The sequence below is a fragment of the Priapulus caudatus genome, unplaced genomic scaffold (genome assembly GCF_000485595.1).
Source record: "Priapulus caudatus unplaced genomic scaffold, Priapulus_caudatus-5.0.1 Scaffold10, whole genome shotgun sequence".
NCBI classification, from domain to species: domain Eukaryota; kingdom Metazoa; phylum Priapulida; class Priapulimorpha; order Priapulimorphida; family Priapulidae; genus Priapulus; species Priapulus caudatus.
Window position 1 is genome coordinate 31,328 of NW_014577071.1, and position 17,701 is coordinate 49,028.

A 17,701-nucleotide genomic window follows, 5' to 3' on the forward strand; every position below is an offset into this window, starting at 1 on the left:
TGGTTGTCACTACAACTACACATCTGACAGAGAAAAAAAAAAAAAAAAAAAAAAAAAAAAAAAAAAAAAAAAAAAAAACAGACCTGGGCATCGATGTTAATGGCGGGATGCATGAATACTGCTATACCAGCCTGCCACTGTTCACCCTGTCCTTGCTCGTCTCGCGAGGCAGCAGCAACGAAGTGCTTCCAACTCCTCTGTCATAGCCTCGTCCTGTACCCTGATAATGACAGAACAGGAAGAGAGAAAGAGAACAAAGGGTGCTGTTATTGTCTTGTACGCGCCACCAGGAAAGTGTTAGCTAGCGCGAGGGTATCCACAGGGAGGTTATTGATTCGTCCGTCAACATCCTCCAAAAGACTCTGCACGATGAGATATGAGATGGATGTGAAAAATGATAGGTGAGATGATATGATGAATGATAAGTGATGATGGAGATGATGATGAGATGATGATGATGATGATGATGACACAGGCAACGACGACCAACAACAACAACAACGACAATGAAAACGACAATGACGACAACGATTGCAATGACGATGACTACGATCAGATACAGTTATGATGGCATTACGATAACAACCATGGAGGATGAGAAACGCTTGCAACAAAGCAATAGAGTAAATAACGATGAGCCACAAGGTGAGGAGCTGCCAGTAAGATAACGCAACCAAAACCGATAAATAGTAGAATATGATATATGTATGAACTGCATGTATGTCATGTATGTATGTATTATAAATTTGTATGCATGTTAAGTATGGTATATGGTAGTAGTACTTGTAAGTAAATATAACGAGAATAGTAAGAACGCGATAATGCGTAGAATAGTTGTTAACAGTAAAGTCCGCAGCTCCGGACAAAACGAACGCCACGCTCGAACAACAACCAAGCGCACCGCCACGCTCCGGAACAACAACGACGCACGCCACGCTCGGGAAACAACAACAGCGCACGCCCACGCCTGCGGACAACAACAAAACGCACGCCACGCTCGGACAACAACCAACAACCACAACGCCACGTCTCGGACAACAACAACAACGCAACGCCACCTGCGAACAACAACAACGCACGGCCACGGCTCGGCACAACAACAACGCAATGCACGCTCCGCACGATAGAGAAGCACGCTCCGAAATTCGACAGAACGGCCACGCTCGGACCGCGCCGACGCACACCGTCGCGGAATCGCTACCTTCGTCGTCGCTCTGCGATGTTTGCCAATCGATTGGAAGCTTCTGCCGCGTCGACGCCGCGCTGCTGCGTACAACGTCCAGTCAGCTAGCGGGTCTCTCGGCTCGCCGCCGCTTGCCGTCCGCTGTCCGTCTCGCCGCGACGCCCTGCCCGAACTTCTCACGTAGGCGACCTCGCTCGCGGGATCTGTCGCCAGCTCGCGGCAACCTACGAAGCAAGGGATCGACGTGAGTCGACGGTGCGCCAATCTATGGGCCGGATTGGTGCCAGGGGCGCTGGGGATTGCGGGTGCACCGATGTTCTCATACTGGATTACATCAAGAATCCTATATTAGAGTTCAGTAACAGGTCTCAATAGGACCTTGAGTACATGTAGGAGTGATCGCTAAAGTTTTTATCTTGCGCAAGATCGCATATCGGCGCGTATGATGTAACTTAGATGAAAATAGATATCAATTATAACCCATTACTTTATTCTTATTTGTTCTAATAATTCAACATACATCGGACGTTAATTGCACACGTGCTGTGCACCGGTGTGTCAACATGATGTAGGAGCGTTTATAGTCGGTAACGATTTTTTCGTAGGGTGGCGGATCGCAAATTCGCGCGTGGGAGATTAGCTCTAAATTACCACTATTACTCATCATTGTGTTGATTACAGTCGACGTAATTGCACTCGTGCTTTCTGTGTGAGAAATCCTTGGGATCTGCTGATGCAAAGAGAGGGCCATAATACGTGCACTCAACGCGTCTTCCTTTATGGGAGCTTTCCAATCTTCCTTTTTTTGCATATGAATCGAACGTCAATTGCACTCTGCTTTCCGTTGCAGCCCTAGTGATCTGGCTCAGACAGAGCTAGCAGGAGTGGCTGCATTTTCCCCCACCTTCCTTGACATTTATTACTCTATCGGCAATTTCAGGCTACGTGCTTCTATGTGCAGACGCCGATCTACGCATCAACAAGAAACTACAGGACTAAAGGAGCTAGCAGCGACGTTGCACTCACCTCGTCTCCTTGACACGGCTGTTCGGGCCCGTGTCACTCACTAACGATCTGTGTGCCCTCTGGTGAGGTGTGAATAGCGCGCATTCGCGGCGGCCGGTCCGCGCGCCTCGTCGGTCTGGGTTCTGCTCCTTTTGTTGCGAAGACGTGCGACTCTCTGCTATCGCGTTCCTATATCTCGTGGAAATACTGTCCGGTCTGACCGAGCGTGAGGCGATAACGCGGATGAATGCAGTGTGCAAATGGGGTTTGTTCGTCCCGCGCTTCTCTCTCCCTCTTTCCGCGCTACCTTAATCTGCTTCAACTCGCCAGCTTCCGCCCCCCTCCTCTCTCCTCTCTCTCTCTCTCTCTCGTCTCTCGCTCACCGCTATCTATCTATCTAACTACTATCTACTCGTATCTATCTATCTATTATCTATCTATCTATATATCATCTACTTATCTATCACTACTATCTATCTATCTATCTATCTATCTATATTATTATCTAATCTATCTATCTAATCTATCTATCTAATCTATCCTATCTATCATCTATCTATCTATATCTATCTATTTATTATTTATCCATCTATCTATCTATCTATCTATCTATCATCTATCTATCTATCTATCTTATCTACTATCTATCATCTATCATCTATCTATCTATCCTATCTATCTATCTTTCCTCTCCTCTCTGCTCTCTCTCTCGTTCTCTCTCGTCCGTCTCTCTCTGCTCTGCTTCGATGTCACTCCCCCCGCTCTCTCTCTCTCTTTCTCTCGATCTCTCTCTCTCCTCTCTCTTCTTCTCTCCTCTGCTCGTCTCGCTGTCTCGCTGTCTCTCCCCTCTCTCTCTCGCGCTCTTTCTCCTTCTCTCCACCCCCTCTCACTTGCTCTCTCTCCCTCCCCCTCTCTTACTCGCGCTCTCTCTCCCTGTTGCTCTCTCTCTCTCTCTCTCTCTCTCCCCTCTTTGCTTTCTCTCTTTCCCTCCTTTTCTCTCTTGCTCTCTCCCTCTCTGTAGATCTATATCTTTCTCCATCTCTCTCCCTCCCTCTCTCTCCCCATCACTTTCCCCCTCTCCTTCTGCTTATACGTTCTTCATCAGTAGTGTAAAACGCCACACGGACACTTACCTTGTATGTTTTCCGCACCTCGGGCTCATCGTCCTGTACGGGCTGGTCTCCGTCCGGTGGTGGGGTGAACGCTCGTGGAGGCGGTGGTTTCTTCTCACCGTCAACCTTCATGTGTCAGTGAGGGAATTTGCAATTCGCTTTAGCAACGTAGAGACATCTCAAGGGGAAAAGCTTTTAGAATAGTTGCGTGGCGTATGGCTGGGAGCAGGTAGAAAAGGGGGCGTGGTTAGTGTGTGAATTTACTCCCACCACTCTAGGAAACCCGAGTAAGAGGCAGGTGGTGAATATATTTGTCACGGGCTGTGATTTTCACATAATATAGAGATATTCCTGTGGATCGTGGCAAGGTATGTGGCTTGTACGGGTCAGAAAGAGTGCATTCTTGACTGATGAAATTTTACTTCTAAACAAAAGCCGATTTCCAGTTTACTAATTCTGTGTCAGACGATATAGATTTTGAACATGTCATCAAACGATGTCCTCGATAAGAATAATAAAGGTCAATCTCTTGTGTCGGCATACGGCCTATTAATAATGCATATTGAAATAAACAAACGCCTCTCGGTCATAAAATAATACATTTACAGCCCGCAAGATGGCACTAGGTGGTCATTGTCTGTAATTGAGGGTACCTACTGTGTATGGACTACTGTACTGTGTAGTGAGAGAATTCTACCTGTAGCAGGACAGCTCATAAGCAAAAATTTCAACCACTAGATGGCAACCGGCAATCATTACCTGTAACACTCGCAGCTAGGGCCTGCATAGCTCGACCAATCGGAGCGCTCGCAGCTCCTCCCAAAGTGACGCCTCGTCGACCGACCAATCGGAGCTCAGGCGCTAAAGCTGATGCTGTTTTGTGGTTGCATTATTTAAGCTGGCTATCGTGAGTGGATGGTTACTGGTAAGGGTTAGGGTTAGGGTTAGGGTTAGGGTTAGGGTTTAGCTTTATATTTATCAGCTTTAGTGCCTGAGCTGTGAGCGCTCCGATTGGTAGGTCGACGACGCGTCACTTTGGGAGGTATGCAGGCCTACCTGTAACTATCTCAATACTTAGTTTAACTAAGGAGACTGCACGAGTTCTGACAATTTCATTAATCGCGTTGTTACTTGGTTTGATGGTAATTAATAAATTGAAATGTTCGCAGTCAAAGTAACGCCTTAACCACTTTTTATAGCAAAACACTATAACGTTTAATTAATAAATTTCAGATTAATCCTTTCCTTCGTGAATAATGAAAACGGCAAAAATGCACTACTAGAATAAATATATGAATACGTGATGTTGAATTTGTCAAGTTGATGTTTTTTGGTTTAAATATGACCTGAAACCTACATGCCATAAATTCAGCCACGATGGCAAACAAACAATTAAAAATCGAGCATTTTACAGTAAACGTTCATAATGACCTTCATGACGTTTCATATTTCACTTGCCCCTTAAACTCGTAGATGCCAATTTCGTGTTATACGCCTGCTTAGAGTAGGTATGTAATTAGATAATTAGATGATTAGAGAAGGTGGAGAAGGTATGCGAAGGAACTGAAACGGTCATCTTGAAACAATAATCACTTTAAAGCAATAGGTGATTAGAAGTAGAGCTATTCTCGGTTCAAAATTAATTTGGTCGAATAACTGTAAGAGTAGCAGAAGATGTAGCGAATAAGTATGAGAATACTAAGTCTTGTTATTCATATTATTAACCCAGAATTCACCAGCACCGAGCGAGTGTAATAAGTAAAGAGCAGCAGGATTAAAATAGTGATTTTTTCTCCATTTATTGCAATTTTAACAGTTGCTACACCATACACAGGATACAAAAGATGTTATATTAGTAACTTAGCAATCAGACATTCGGAAGCAAAAAAATGAGACATGTAAGTAATTCATTAATAGTGTTAGTCTAGAACAATTATAAAATATTAGTGCGTTATAGATTGACATTCACTCTCATTCAATTTCAAAGTTAATCGTCAAGATACTGAATTAACATGCACACGCGCGCGCACACGTGTTCCTGCCTACAGCCCCCCACTCGCAGGTCAACATAATTAGTAGGTGTTATATTAGACAATTCATTTATCTATGTACAACAAAGGGGACATCGAAAACATTCTGTACACATTCACTGGAAACTGTCAACGGCGTTGAAATAAAATCGAGGGGATTACATATGGCTGGATCGATTCACACGCGCGGAAAACGCGTAGATTAGTAACGTATACTCTTCGCTTGTAGTAAAGTATGTCCAGTGTTCATCAGTCGACAGGAAACATCAACATGTGTGAAGCGTTCTATCATTCACGTATCATTTGCCTACACGCACGTGTGCAGTATCACTTTGTTTTCATGCAGCTGTGGTGTACAAACATTTGCGTTGCATTCCTGGAATTTGTACATCCGATTTACAAACCTATATTTGCAGCGCCCTTCGTCGTTCATGTATTTGTACTAAACACGCGCATATTTGAAGCTTTCTCCGGGTTTATATAGCTGTGGTACACAGAATCCTTGCCTATGACCAGCCCTCCTGATATTTGTGCCTAAACGTGTCACTTGTGAAAACTTGTATGGAAACTTGAAAGAGAGAGGACAAGTAGAGAATGTAAAGCTAGGTTGCGCAGGGATATATGAGTTTCTTGTCTGTACGTTTAGTGGTCGTTACTGCACAAGAATCATGGCAAATAAAGTATACTTTCATCCGAATAAGCATAGAGATAATCTCAGAGCATCTACTTATACCTGTGACCTGGGGTGTCATCTTGACACCTACATACATCGATTACATGCACGGGTAGTTGATGACCTTTGACCTGTAAGGCGCATCAATTTCTGGGCGTTTTGACCTTTTACTATGCTTTGTGCAGGATAGTAGAAGAATTCGGACACATGATACACGGGGAGTTACAGAAGTCCATGGTCTATTATCTATATGATGCCAGTGGTCTGTAGTAACGATGATCGAACAACTACTAGCTAACGATTCACACTACACTTAACAGATGGCGCCAGCAGTTACAAGTGACAACAAGTCCTATCGCTTTTTCATGCAGATGATGTTAGAATGCTGTATAAGGCAATGTGTTGCACTACGTCAGAGAGATGGCGCCACCGTTGCTCGCCGACAACCTACGCGCCGGGTTCTCGCTGTACACTGCCATTCTATCCCGCTTTGCGCGACATAGGGCGCCGCTACTCCTCGCGAGTTGCAGTAATTACTTCACGGACCCCCTCAAGTCCATCCACGGACCCCCTCAAGCCCATCCACGGACCCCAAAGTGGTCCACGGACCACAGGGTAAGAACCCCTGTCCTACACAGTCAGCATGAGCATGCTTTACAAGGCCATGTTTTCCTGCGATGCACGACAGATGGCGCCACTAAATTCCCGCCGATCTGAAATTTCAGAGTCCTGCCACGCGACGCTGCGCTACATTCATTTCCACGCGCGACCTATAACCAATTTCCGGCGACCCTCCCGCGCGAACCAAGCCGTACGAGGCTGTTACTCCACCCCGCGACATATGGCGCCACTAGTACTTCTTTCTGACGATCTGAACGTCGCGCTCGCCGTCGTCGTCGTAAGCGACCGACGGCATCGACCGGCAGCGCTGCGGCGGCGACGGCCCGCACACGCCGCCGTCGTCGTAGTAAACGACCGCGTCGTCCGCGACCGGTTCCTCTAAGCTGCGGAACCGCGCGAGCGCGCTGTGCTTCGCCTCTCGCAGCGTGTCCATCTCCCGCAGCACCGCGCCGCGCTCCTCCGTGATCTGGCGCCCGCGGCGGCGGCGCCGCGCCGCCTCGTCGCCGGGCGACGGCGGCTGCGGCTCGGCGAGCGACACTTCGCGGATCTCGTCGCGCACCTTCTGCAGCGTCTCGTCGCTGCTGCTGCTGCAGCAACTCTTCTCCGGAGAGCAGAGCGCTGCCTTCGCCGCGTGCACGGCGTGCGCGCGTTTTACCTGCTTCAGCTCCTTCGACACCTCGATGTAGTCGGTGTCGTCCTCCGACTCGAACGAGTACGGCGACAGCTGCTCGCCCGCCGCCGTGTCGTCGGCGTACGCGAGTTTCCGTGGCGACGGCGTGCGGTCCTCCTCGTCGGATGTCGCGTGGTTGGTGATGACGACCGGTCTCCGTGGCGACGACCTCTCTTCGTCCGAGTATCTCGGCGATGCGAGGTCGTCGTCGGCGAACTGTCTCCGTGGCGACGACGCGAGGTCGTCGTCGTCGTCGTCGTCGACGCGATGTTTCCGTGGCGACGCCGACGATCGTGCGTTTATGTCGGCGATCGCGTGGCTGCTGTAGGAAGGAGCCTGCGAGAAGTCCAGCGTGGCTGGAGGCCGTCTCCCTCCTCCCTCCTCCTCTATCGTCTGGAAGCGGCGCAGCGCGGCGAGCTTCGCTTCGTGCGCTTGCTCCTGCAGCATCCTCTCCTCCTCATCCTCCTCCTCCTCCTGCTGCACGGGCGCGCGGTCCGGGGGAAGCTCGAGTGAAGGGTGAAGGTCTTCGATCCACGAGTCGCGGCTTTCCTCCGGGGGAGGAGTGATCGCGCGCGGCGGCGGTGGCGCCATCTTTTGCTGCTCAGGACGCTTCCACCCGCCGCCGCCGCCGCCGCGTTCCAGAGTCTGGAACTTCTGCAGCGCGGCGACGCGCGTCTCCCGCGCCGCCCCCAGGGTGCGCTGCAGCTCCGCCTGCCGACGCACGCACTCACCGTCCTCGTCCGACGACGACGAATCGGTATCGACGATTCCGCGGATGCTCGCCTGCGGGGGCGGGGTTATGGAGCGGAGGGGCGGAGGCTGAGCGTGCTCGGTCTGTAGGCCGCTCCCGCGCTCTATTGTGTGCCACCGCGCTCCTCCTCCTCTGCCGCTTCCCTTCTCGATCGTCTGCCACTTGAGCAGCGCCGACTGCTTCGTCTCCCGCGCATGCGCGAACGCCTCCTTCAACTCCTGGTCGTCGCGGCGACCGGTGGCGTCGCCCTCGCTGCCCGAGCTGTCTGATCGCGCGCGTCCGAAGACCAACACGCCGTCCGGTGGCGGCGTGATCGAGTGCAGCGGCGGTAGCGCCCCCTCGCGGCGGTCGCCGCGGTCGGTGACGTCGTCGTCGTCGTCGCGGCGACCGCGCTCGAGCATGCGGAAGCGCTGCAGGGCAGCGTTCTTCGTCGCGCGGCCCAGCTCCCGCGCCTCGCTCAACTCCGCCGCGCGCGTGTCCACCTCCTCGACCTCCACGGGTTCGGCGACCCCGAGCACCATCGCGAGGTCGTCGTCGGCATGGTAGTCGCGCGGAGGCGTGATCGCGCGCACGGGCGGTGGCGCATCCACCGGCGCCCCCTGGCGATTGCCCTGCTCGAGCTGCTGGAACTTTGCGAGCGCCGCCTGGCGCGTGCGCCGCGCGCTCTCGATCCGCTCATCATCGTCGTCGGCATCGTCGAGGTCGGACGAGCGGCGGTCGCCGGGCGACACCTCGTGGCCCGCGTCCTGGTACGGAAGCTGCACGTTCCAGCGTGGCGGCGGTCGCGCGCGCGGCGCGTCGTCGCGCGGCGGCAGAAACGCCTGCGGCGCCCCCTGCATGCTCTGGAAGTGAGCGAGCGCGGAGCGCTTGGACACATGCGCGAGCGCGTGGGCTTCACGCAGCTCTTGCTCCCGCTCAGCCTCGCGCGCATCCTCCTCCTCTTCCTCGTCGTCCGATGCGGGACTCAACCCGTTGAAGTCCGGCGGCGGGGTGATGGAGCGGATGGGCGGGGGAGCGGCGATGCCGCGGCGCGGCGCCAGGATGTCCTGCTCCTCGGCTCCACCTCCGCCGCTGCTCTCCATGTTCTGGAATCGCGCGAGGGCGGCGCGTTTGCTCTCCTGCGCGAGCGCGCGCGTCTCCTCCAGCTCTCGCTCCCTCCCCCGGGCATCCTCCCCCTCCCCCTCCTCCTCTTCCTCCTCGTCTTCGTAGCCGGTGAAGTCGAGAGGCGGCGTGATGCAGCGTACGGGAGGCGGCGCGGCGTGTTCGTTGTTGTCGTCGCCGGCGGTCGGGGAGCGCTTCCACGCGTCGCCGTTCTCCAGCAACTTGAAACGCTCGAGCGCTAGCCGCTTGCTCTCCTGCGCGTACGTCTGCGTCTCCTCTCGCTCCACCAGCCGAATGTTTACCTCCTCCTCCTCCTCCTCCTCCTCTTCCTCCTCCTCCTCGTGCGTGGCGTAGAGGGGCGGGGTTATCGCGCGTACGGGCGGGGGCGACCACCGATCGTGGTCATGCATGCGGTTAGTGTGGGGCGACGCGACACTCTCCAAACCCTGAAACTTGGCGAACGACTCGGTGCGACGCTCCTTCGCGTGCGCCATCAGAGCCTCGATCTCGTGCTGCGGCGAGGTGGCGGCGCCACCGTCGGAGTCGTCGTCGGACATGCTGTCGGCATGCGCTCGCTCGGCATGCAGTGTGGACGCATGCGTGTTAGTGGCGTCCGCTTCGATGCCATCGTCACCTACCTCGTCCGGCTGGCTCTCGAGGTGACGAAACTTGGCGAGGAGGCTACCTGTGGCCTTGATCTGCGACAGTTCGGATGCGAACTCGTTCTCGGTGTTCTGCGGCTTCGGCTGGTACTCGAGGTCCGACTCCATCCTCTCGCGTTCTTTCCTCAGTCGCTCAAACTCCTCCTGTGATGGGACAGAGAGAATGGCAATGGCTACCAGTGCAGAGTTGTTACATAAAGTGTAAAACAGCATACTACACCACGCGTAATAACGTGCGCACTAGAATTACTACTAATAAGTCATTAGAAAACAATAAAATTATATCCTAACTCCTCCTAGGGAACACAGAGAATGGCTTTCATTGAACAGTTGGTACACAGAATCTATAGGGGTATAATCCACCACGTTTAATGCTCGAATATGTGTCATTAAAAAGGAATAAAATTATAGGTGAACTGATCATCATATAACCAGCCAATAAGATGAAATTGACAGTGTTATCCATACTTTTTACTAATAACTATGTAGCATTTTCTTGTGTGTATATTACCTGTAATTAGTGTTACCTATGCCAGTTACCTGCAATTACTTTAGTTACCTGTATTTTGCGCTGTTTCTCGGCTGTGGCTGTGTCAGTGCTGTCACTAGCCTGACCTTCAAATTTGCCCTTGAGATTACCGAGTCCCTCGTAATCGATCTTCTCCACGCTCTTTTTGATTTCTTTCGACTTTGGACCCTCCTCGAACTTGGATTTCATCGACTTCACTTCCTCACTTGAAATGATGATCTATAGAGAGATGGTTTCAGTTAGTCGTGGTTCATGATGCCTCGATAGCTGGCACTCAGGGGCCCGTTGTCAGAAACAAAATTAGTCTTAACATTAGTCTTAACATTGACTTTTTCTCTTAGACCGTCGACAGAAACGCTGCCAAGTTACGAGAATGAAAAATCGTAGCAGATTTCCTCATGACAATACAAAACAAAGTGATGTCGACGGTCTTGGAGAAATTGTTAATGTTAAAACTAATGTTAAGACTAATTTTGTTTCTGACAACGGGCCCCAGGTTATTCACAGTTATGGAGGAGAAGTAGGAGAACAAGATACTCGCTGGGTAGGAGGAGGGTACATGGATGCAATTAGAGCAAGTCAACGCTGCTGAAACTGATCCTTCTCCTCACCTCCTCCCATTATACTCAGCTGCTCCTCTTAAAATCTCCTCCTCCTGTTGCACTAACCTCCTCTTACACTCACCACCTCCGGTCTCACTCACCTCCTCCTTTTATACGCATGGGCTCCCGTTATACTCGCCTCCTTATCGTATGCATGGTGCCTCCTCTTACACTCGCCTTCTCCATGCTACACTCGCCTCCTTCTGTTACACTCCCCTCCCCCCTTATACTCGCCTCCTTCTGTTACACTCGCCTTCCTCCTCTTACACTCGCCTCCTTCTGTTACACTCACCTCCCCCTCTTACACTCGCCTCCTTCTGTTACACTCACCTCCCCCTCTTACACTCGCCTCCTTCTGTTACACTCACCTCCTCCTCTTACACTCGCCTCCCTCTGTTACACTCACCTCCTCCTCTTACACTCGCCTTCTCCATGCTACACTCGCCCCTCCCCTCTGTTACACTTACCTCCTCCTCTGTCGTTCCGTTCTGTGTAGGCACGCCGTCTGTGTCATCACCAAACTCGCCCAGCAAGGCTTCCGATGCGAGTCTGCACGAAAGAGAAACGTGCAGCCAGTAAAAAAACCAGTAAGGAAACGTACAGCCAGTAAAAAAAAACAGCCATAAACCCCCACAATAATAATAGCCATTTATTCCACGCGTTCATCCACTTAGTGTATTAACACGCTGACCGGTTTTCCATGCTGCTTCTGTCTGATATCTTAATCCCTCAAGGGGAATTATCTCTCGGGATTAGTAAGATACCCGTATTTTATAGAACGTGTGCGTCGGTGACAGTAAACGCATTACACCGTATACACCGTACACGCAGTATACACCGTGCATATCGCTGCACGCCCTCACCTACGCGCCTGCAAGTGATCGAACAAATTTTGCGGGTTTGCGTTCATTTTGCGTTTTTTTTTCATTTTGCGTTTATTTTGTTTACATTTTGCGGGTTTCTAACGCAAAAAAACACCAGCAACGTCGATCGATAAATCGCGCATGAGAGGTTGCTGAAAAGAATATAACTTCATGGCACAGCCATCGTGATGGCTATTGTTTCCCTTTGTGTGGGTTGATGGCGCTAGCATATCAACTAGCGGATACCGTTCAGTCCTCACCTCACGGACAATCAGTTTATAAATAATCAAGGTTATAAATGGACTAAGCTTTTTATATGATTATAAGATATAATGGATCAAGCCATTTATAAGCTCCTGATATAATAAATGTATTATTATCAGACTCCTGGTTGTATTAACGGCCGATTTCCACGCAGAGGGATATGACGTTATCGTTATGGGACAGTTGATTGTATTGTATATTTTGCTTTGCCTTCGCGCAGGCTCAAGATTTAATAATTATCAGGATGTAATTATCAAGGTACAATTAATAAATATGAACGCCGATAAATACTATGAATTTTTCTTCCAGGAGACAGAAGTTGCCATATTTCCTGCTGTGTGCGCGCGAACGTGTGTTTTTGCGTTGGGATGTCATTCCAGATAAAGGCGTAAACTAATATCGGACACGACAGACGCATGTAATAGTAAACGCCTTACAGTTGTGAGAAGTTCATCTAGCGAGCTTATACCCACCACCCATACATATCCACTCATACACGTAACTGGCTATTTCAAGAGTAAAATAGTGCTTCTCTGCGTATAATTTCTTCTCGGCAAATGCGCGTAGCTAAGCAACATTGCGGATGCGAACCGCGCCAAAACGTATTGGAATTGTTGTTGCGCCGATTCACGCTATGTACACGATGGAGTCGTGGAGAGCCCGACCACAGGCACTTAGAGCGTTTCAATAAAATATAATGCTAAATAAATACGAAATCTATTTACTACCAAAGTCTTAATGTATCTATACTCTCTTTCACCTATTATTGCCGACAATTTCCTGCAAATGCCGTCCAAATACTCATCTGCAACAATTTGAACAAACGCTGGCTGCCGCCATGGCTGCCGCTGCACACTGACACATAAAATGTCGGCAATAACAGGTGAAAGAGAGTATAGAAACATTAAGACTTTGGTAGTAAATAGATTTCGTATTTATTTAGCATTATATTTTCTTGAAACGCTTCAAGTGCCTGTGAGCCAGACTAGGCTCTGCGACTGTTTCACGTCACACTTCGACACGTATAGTGAGAAGCGGGAAGGTAACTCGGGGGTGGGGGGCTAGAGTCGTGGAGGGTCTGTGTGCTAGCTAGAAGTAGTGGTGCCCACACGAACGCACGCGGACAAGCGACGCTCGTGAGATGCTCACAGTAATATATATAGACACACACTCGCGCAATAACACACGCACGCACACGCGCATACACGCATACACGCGCGCAATCACGCACGCATACACGCACACACACGCGCTCGCGTGCACACACACACACACGCAAGCACGCACACACGCACACACACACACGAACACACACATCTCGTGTTCTCACAGCGCACGCACACAGACACGCGACAGTAATAAAGAGCAGCTGCTATTCGCGGCCAGTTAGCTCTAGATATAGTGGCATATCACATGTGCTTTTGAGGCTTGATTCTCATTAATAACATAATTGCTATTGATTCTAATGTTGGCCGCTAGCGACGCTATATGTGGAATATGCGGTGCGAATACTAATTAAGCAGGCGGTGTACACTAATTAATTATTCTACGGCTGAACCCGCCGTACGATAGTGTACTGTATCCACTAGTAGAGTTCGGTTTCAATGCTGTACATTCTATCAAGAGTAGATAATAACACATGTGTTATTATCTACTCTTGATTCTATCATAAATAGTAAATGACAGTCTGTGGTCACATGGAGAGTTGAGTTTGAACGCACGCTATGCGGCCTGTGGGCGGGCACGTTGGCAATCCCACTACAGCGCCAAATCACTAAAAGCTTTCCTCTTAGCAGACACATTGCGCCTAGATACGAGATAGAGAGAGAGAGAGAGAGAGAGAGAGAGAGAGAGAGAGAGAGAGAGAGAGAAAGAGAGAGAGAGAAAGCGAATAAGAGAGGGAGGGGGAAGGGAGACAGACAGAGAGGGAGAGAGAGAGAAAAAAGAAAAGAAAAGAAAGAAGAACGAGAAAAGAGAGAGAATGCTCACGTATTTAGCATGCCCGCTGTTTCTTGATGGCACCTCGCGACGCTTGCTGTATCTCGCGGCGGTTCGGCCTGCTCTTTTTCTCTCAAAATCTCTCGGCATGCTCGAAGCGGTCGAACTTTGACTTGAGCTTTCACCACCTGCACGACGCAGAGAAACAATCAACAGTGAGACATACAGACTACTCTAGTACAGTGACAGCAGCCTCTCGATTGATGATTAGTCTCGGGTTGTTTGCCCATGCAAGCATTACATGTCACCCGGCGTTACACTCAACTAGCACAAGTTCACAGTAGTCACACATGTTACATACTCACATGTCACAGCTTTAACAGTCACACATGTTACACTCACATGTCGCAGTTCACAGCCACCATGTTACTACCATGTGCACACGCTTCACATCACCATATGTTTACCACTCACATGTGCACAGTTCACAGTCACAGTAAGTCACACTGTTACACTACATGATCAGCAGTTCAGCAGAGTTCACGTAACACATGTTCATCACATTCACAGTTCACAGTCACACATGTACACACACATGTCACAGTTCACGAGTCACAGTCACATAACATGTTACGCCCTGCACAGGTTGGTACAGACAGGGGTGTGATCACGGTTCGTGTTCTTGTCAGCATACACACGGTGGATGAAGCATAGGTGTTTAACAAGTTTATACTGCCGGTTAAATCAAGATCGCACCAACTCACCGACAAATTGCGCTTTGCCTAAACGTGCGAGAAGTGGAAGGTCTGGACTTGAGAGTCTAGCTGGCGGCGTACACAGGAAGGTTTAACACCAGGATGAGACGGTATAAACGGTTCAGCAACAGCGCACATACGCGCGCAGGCGTACGCGCACTGAAACATCAGCGGGAGGCGGAGAAGACACGTTATGCGGACCGTGATACGTCAACATGGTGACGCAAGTGTGATGCCTTTCAATGAGCGCATCGGGCATGGTAGTACGTCGTGTCGGCGCGGCTGGGCTGCCTAAGCAGACATCGCCTCTCAGGCAGCTACCCATTAACCACCTGTCGTAAATGTATGACGTCAGGGGTGAGTAATGGCAATTTTTTGATATCGTTAATTTGCTCATTATTCACCACTTGAATTGACGTGTAATATAGAGATACAGCCCCTTCATAGCTGCGATAAAGAGATGTGCACTGAAAACGACGACCACACACACCACACAGCGCACACACACACACACACGACACACACAACACACACACCACACACAACACACACGCCCGCGCGCGGCGCGGCGCGAAACAGATACAACACACACGACGACAACACACACACACACCACACCAGCGGCCACAACAGCACAGCACACACACACACACACCACACACACACACAAACAGATACACAACACACGACAAAACACACAAAAACACCACACCACACCACACCCACACGCAAGCACGCCGCACGGCACGACTGCCCGGCCGCACGCACAACTACACACCAACACCACAGCATCGATGTAGCCCGCGCAAGGTCACCTGTTGTGCTCATAACGCAACGCAGCGCACAGGGCCTGCCTACCTGCTGGCATTTTCTATACCTCCCACTCGACGAAGGCATTGCTGCTCGCGCGATCTAACGCAGTCGATCGGAGGTGGGCAGACTACGCGGTGGAGTTATCCGGCTTCGTCCGCACCGCGACGAACGAGGAGGCAGACGACGTGTGAGCACGCCGCGCGTCGCCGCGAGCAAGAGCGGAAGTCTAACTGCATGCAGTGGCGACCAGGATAGATTGAGGCCATGAGCGAGAGCGCCTCTGTCGTGGAGTGCGGACGGAAGTAATCAACCCGCGCTAGCTTACGGGCGGAGGAGGGCGAAGCACTTGCTACGTCTACAGCAGGCGAGGGGGAGGAGGAGGGGAGAGGTGGCGGTGGAGGAGGAGGAGGAGTGGAGGAGGAGTACGGAGGCAGGTGGTGGTGGTGGTGGGTGGGAGGAGAGGTGACTGTTGATGAGGTGGAGGTGTAGAGGAAGGGAAGAGGGAGGAGGAGGAGGCAGGAGAGGAGGAAGGAGAAGAGGAGGAAGAAGGAAGGCAGTGCGAGAGAGAAGAAGGAGGGAGGAGGGAAGAAAAGGAGGGGGACGCACTCTTGTTCTACTGCGGTGTAGCGGCTTCTTCCAGCAGGCTTTCTGCCACATCAGACACATGCGGCTCGGTGGGGGCCAGCTGCACGCACGTGGAGGAAGAGGACAGAGGAGGAGGAAAGAGGAGTAGGAGGAGGAGGAGGAGAGGACGGATGGAGCGAGGAGGAGGAGGAGGAAGATGAGGAGACAGGAAGGGGAGGAGAAGGCAGCCTACCAATGCGCTGCTGCCATGCGTCGCTGCGATCACCCGCACACAGTATAATCCCGCAGCAGCATCGAGACGTCGGCCTGACCCGACGTGCGAGGCAGTCTCTCGCGGGGAGGGAAAGTAACGCCCGTGTGCGCCCTCGTGGCGTCAACCAACGTACGAAGCTTTGACACAGCACAAGGAGTGGCGCATCTCCGTGAACAGATTGCAGCGCTGATGGGTGTGTTGATGGTGAAGAGTGCGGGAGATGCGGCGAGCAACATCTTCACGCTTGTCGTGAGCTGTTGGCGCGTGCCAGAAGGTGCGAGTGCGAATAGAAGGAGAGGAGATGGGCAGGTGCAGAACCTCCGCGATGGGAAACGTTGACGGTGTGAAAGATGCAGAAGAAGTTACGGCTTGGAAAGTACAGAGTCGCTTGAAGTGTCCAGCGGAGAGAGCGCAAGAGCGAGAGGGCGATGAAAAGAGACGCGTACAAGATCGCAGCGCGCGCTCGTTTGTGTGGTGTGTTACGTGTGTGCGTACGCTGCTGTGCGTGGCGTGGTGCGAGTGCGTGCGTGTGTGCGTGCGTGTCGTGCGTGGTGTGTGTTTTTTTGGTGTGTGTGCTGTGTCTGTGAAAACACGAGAGAAAAAAATGAGAGGGGAGACAGACAGAGAGATACGAGAGAGAGGAAACGGACGATGAAGAGAAAAAAAACGTATCTGCTTAATTATGGAAGGCGCTGTCGCTTTACTCAATACCGCTAGACTACGGGCTGGACAATTTACTGGCTATTCCCGCTATGTGCCAACACGCACAGCCGACCAACGTGGAGTGAGCTCCAGTCGTCAGTCAGTGACACGCGACAGTCAATGAGGGCTTGTATATACATCAAATTGTCATATGACATCTACTTATGAAATAAGGCTGCTTAGTAAAGTAAACCAGCAACCGTAGGCCCGCACACGATAAAGACAAGGGCGCAGTTACCGTAACAGCCAATTGTCAACACACGCCGAACGGACGGTATGCGACCTCGCACTTCCAGCACAAACGCCGACAAACTGTGAAATTCTAACCCAAAAATAATTAGCGAGACTGCGCCTGTGTCGTCCGCGTTCTCGCTTTTGTGGGCTTACTCTTTCTCACGCCCTTTTCTCTCCTCTCTCTCTCTCTCTCTGCTCGTCTCTCTCTCTCTCCTTTTCTCTCCCTGCTCTCTCTCTCTCTCTCTCTCTCTACTCTCTTCTCCCTTCTCATCTCTGCTCTCTCTCGTCTCTCTGCTCTCTCTCTCTCTGCCCTCGCGTCATCTCGTCTCTCTCGTCGCTCTCGCTCGCTCTCCTC

At 51.0% G+C, this 17,701-nt stretch overlaps 1 protein-coding gene and 1 long non-coding RNA gene across 10 annotated transcripts in view; both read right to left on the reverse strand.

The window, feature by feature from the left end:
• The window catches only part of LOC106807023 (uncharacterized protein DDB_G0284459-like), a 161,155-nt gene that overhangs the window by 26,475 nt on the left and 116,979 nt on the right, over positions 1-17,701 (reverse strand). For all 9 annotated transcript variants that reach the window (XM_014809302.1, XM_014809292.1, XM_014809271.1 and 6 more), the window contains 4 exons: positions 11,407-11,488; positions 10,368-10,556; positions 9,785-9,952; positions 3,322-3,426 (listed from right to left, as the gene is read on the reverse strand). In XM_014809302.1, coding sequence (XP_014664788.1) covers positions 3,322-3,426; positions 9,785-9,952; positions 10,368-10,556; positions 11,407-11,488 — 544 coding nt within the window. The remainder of the gene's footprint in view (positions 1-3,321; positions 3,427-9,784; positions 9,953-10,367; positions 10,557-11,406; positions 11,489-17,701) is intronic.
• Positions 5,075-7,085, reverse strand: LOC106807103. The gene is made up of 2 exons (XR_001393619.1): positions 6,616-7,085; positions 5,075-6,574 (listed from the first exon to the last, which is right to left on the reverse strand). It is a non-coding gene; the product is annotated as an uncharacterized LOC106807103 (long non-coding RNA).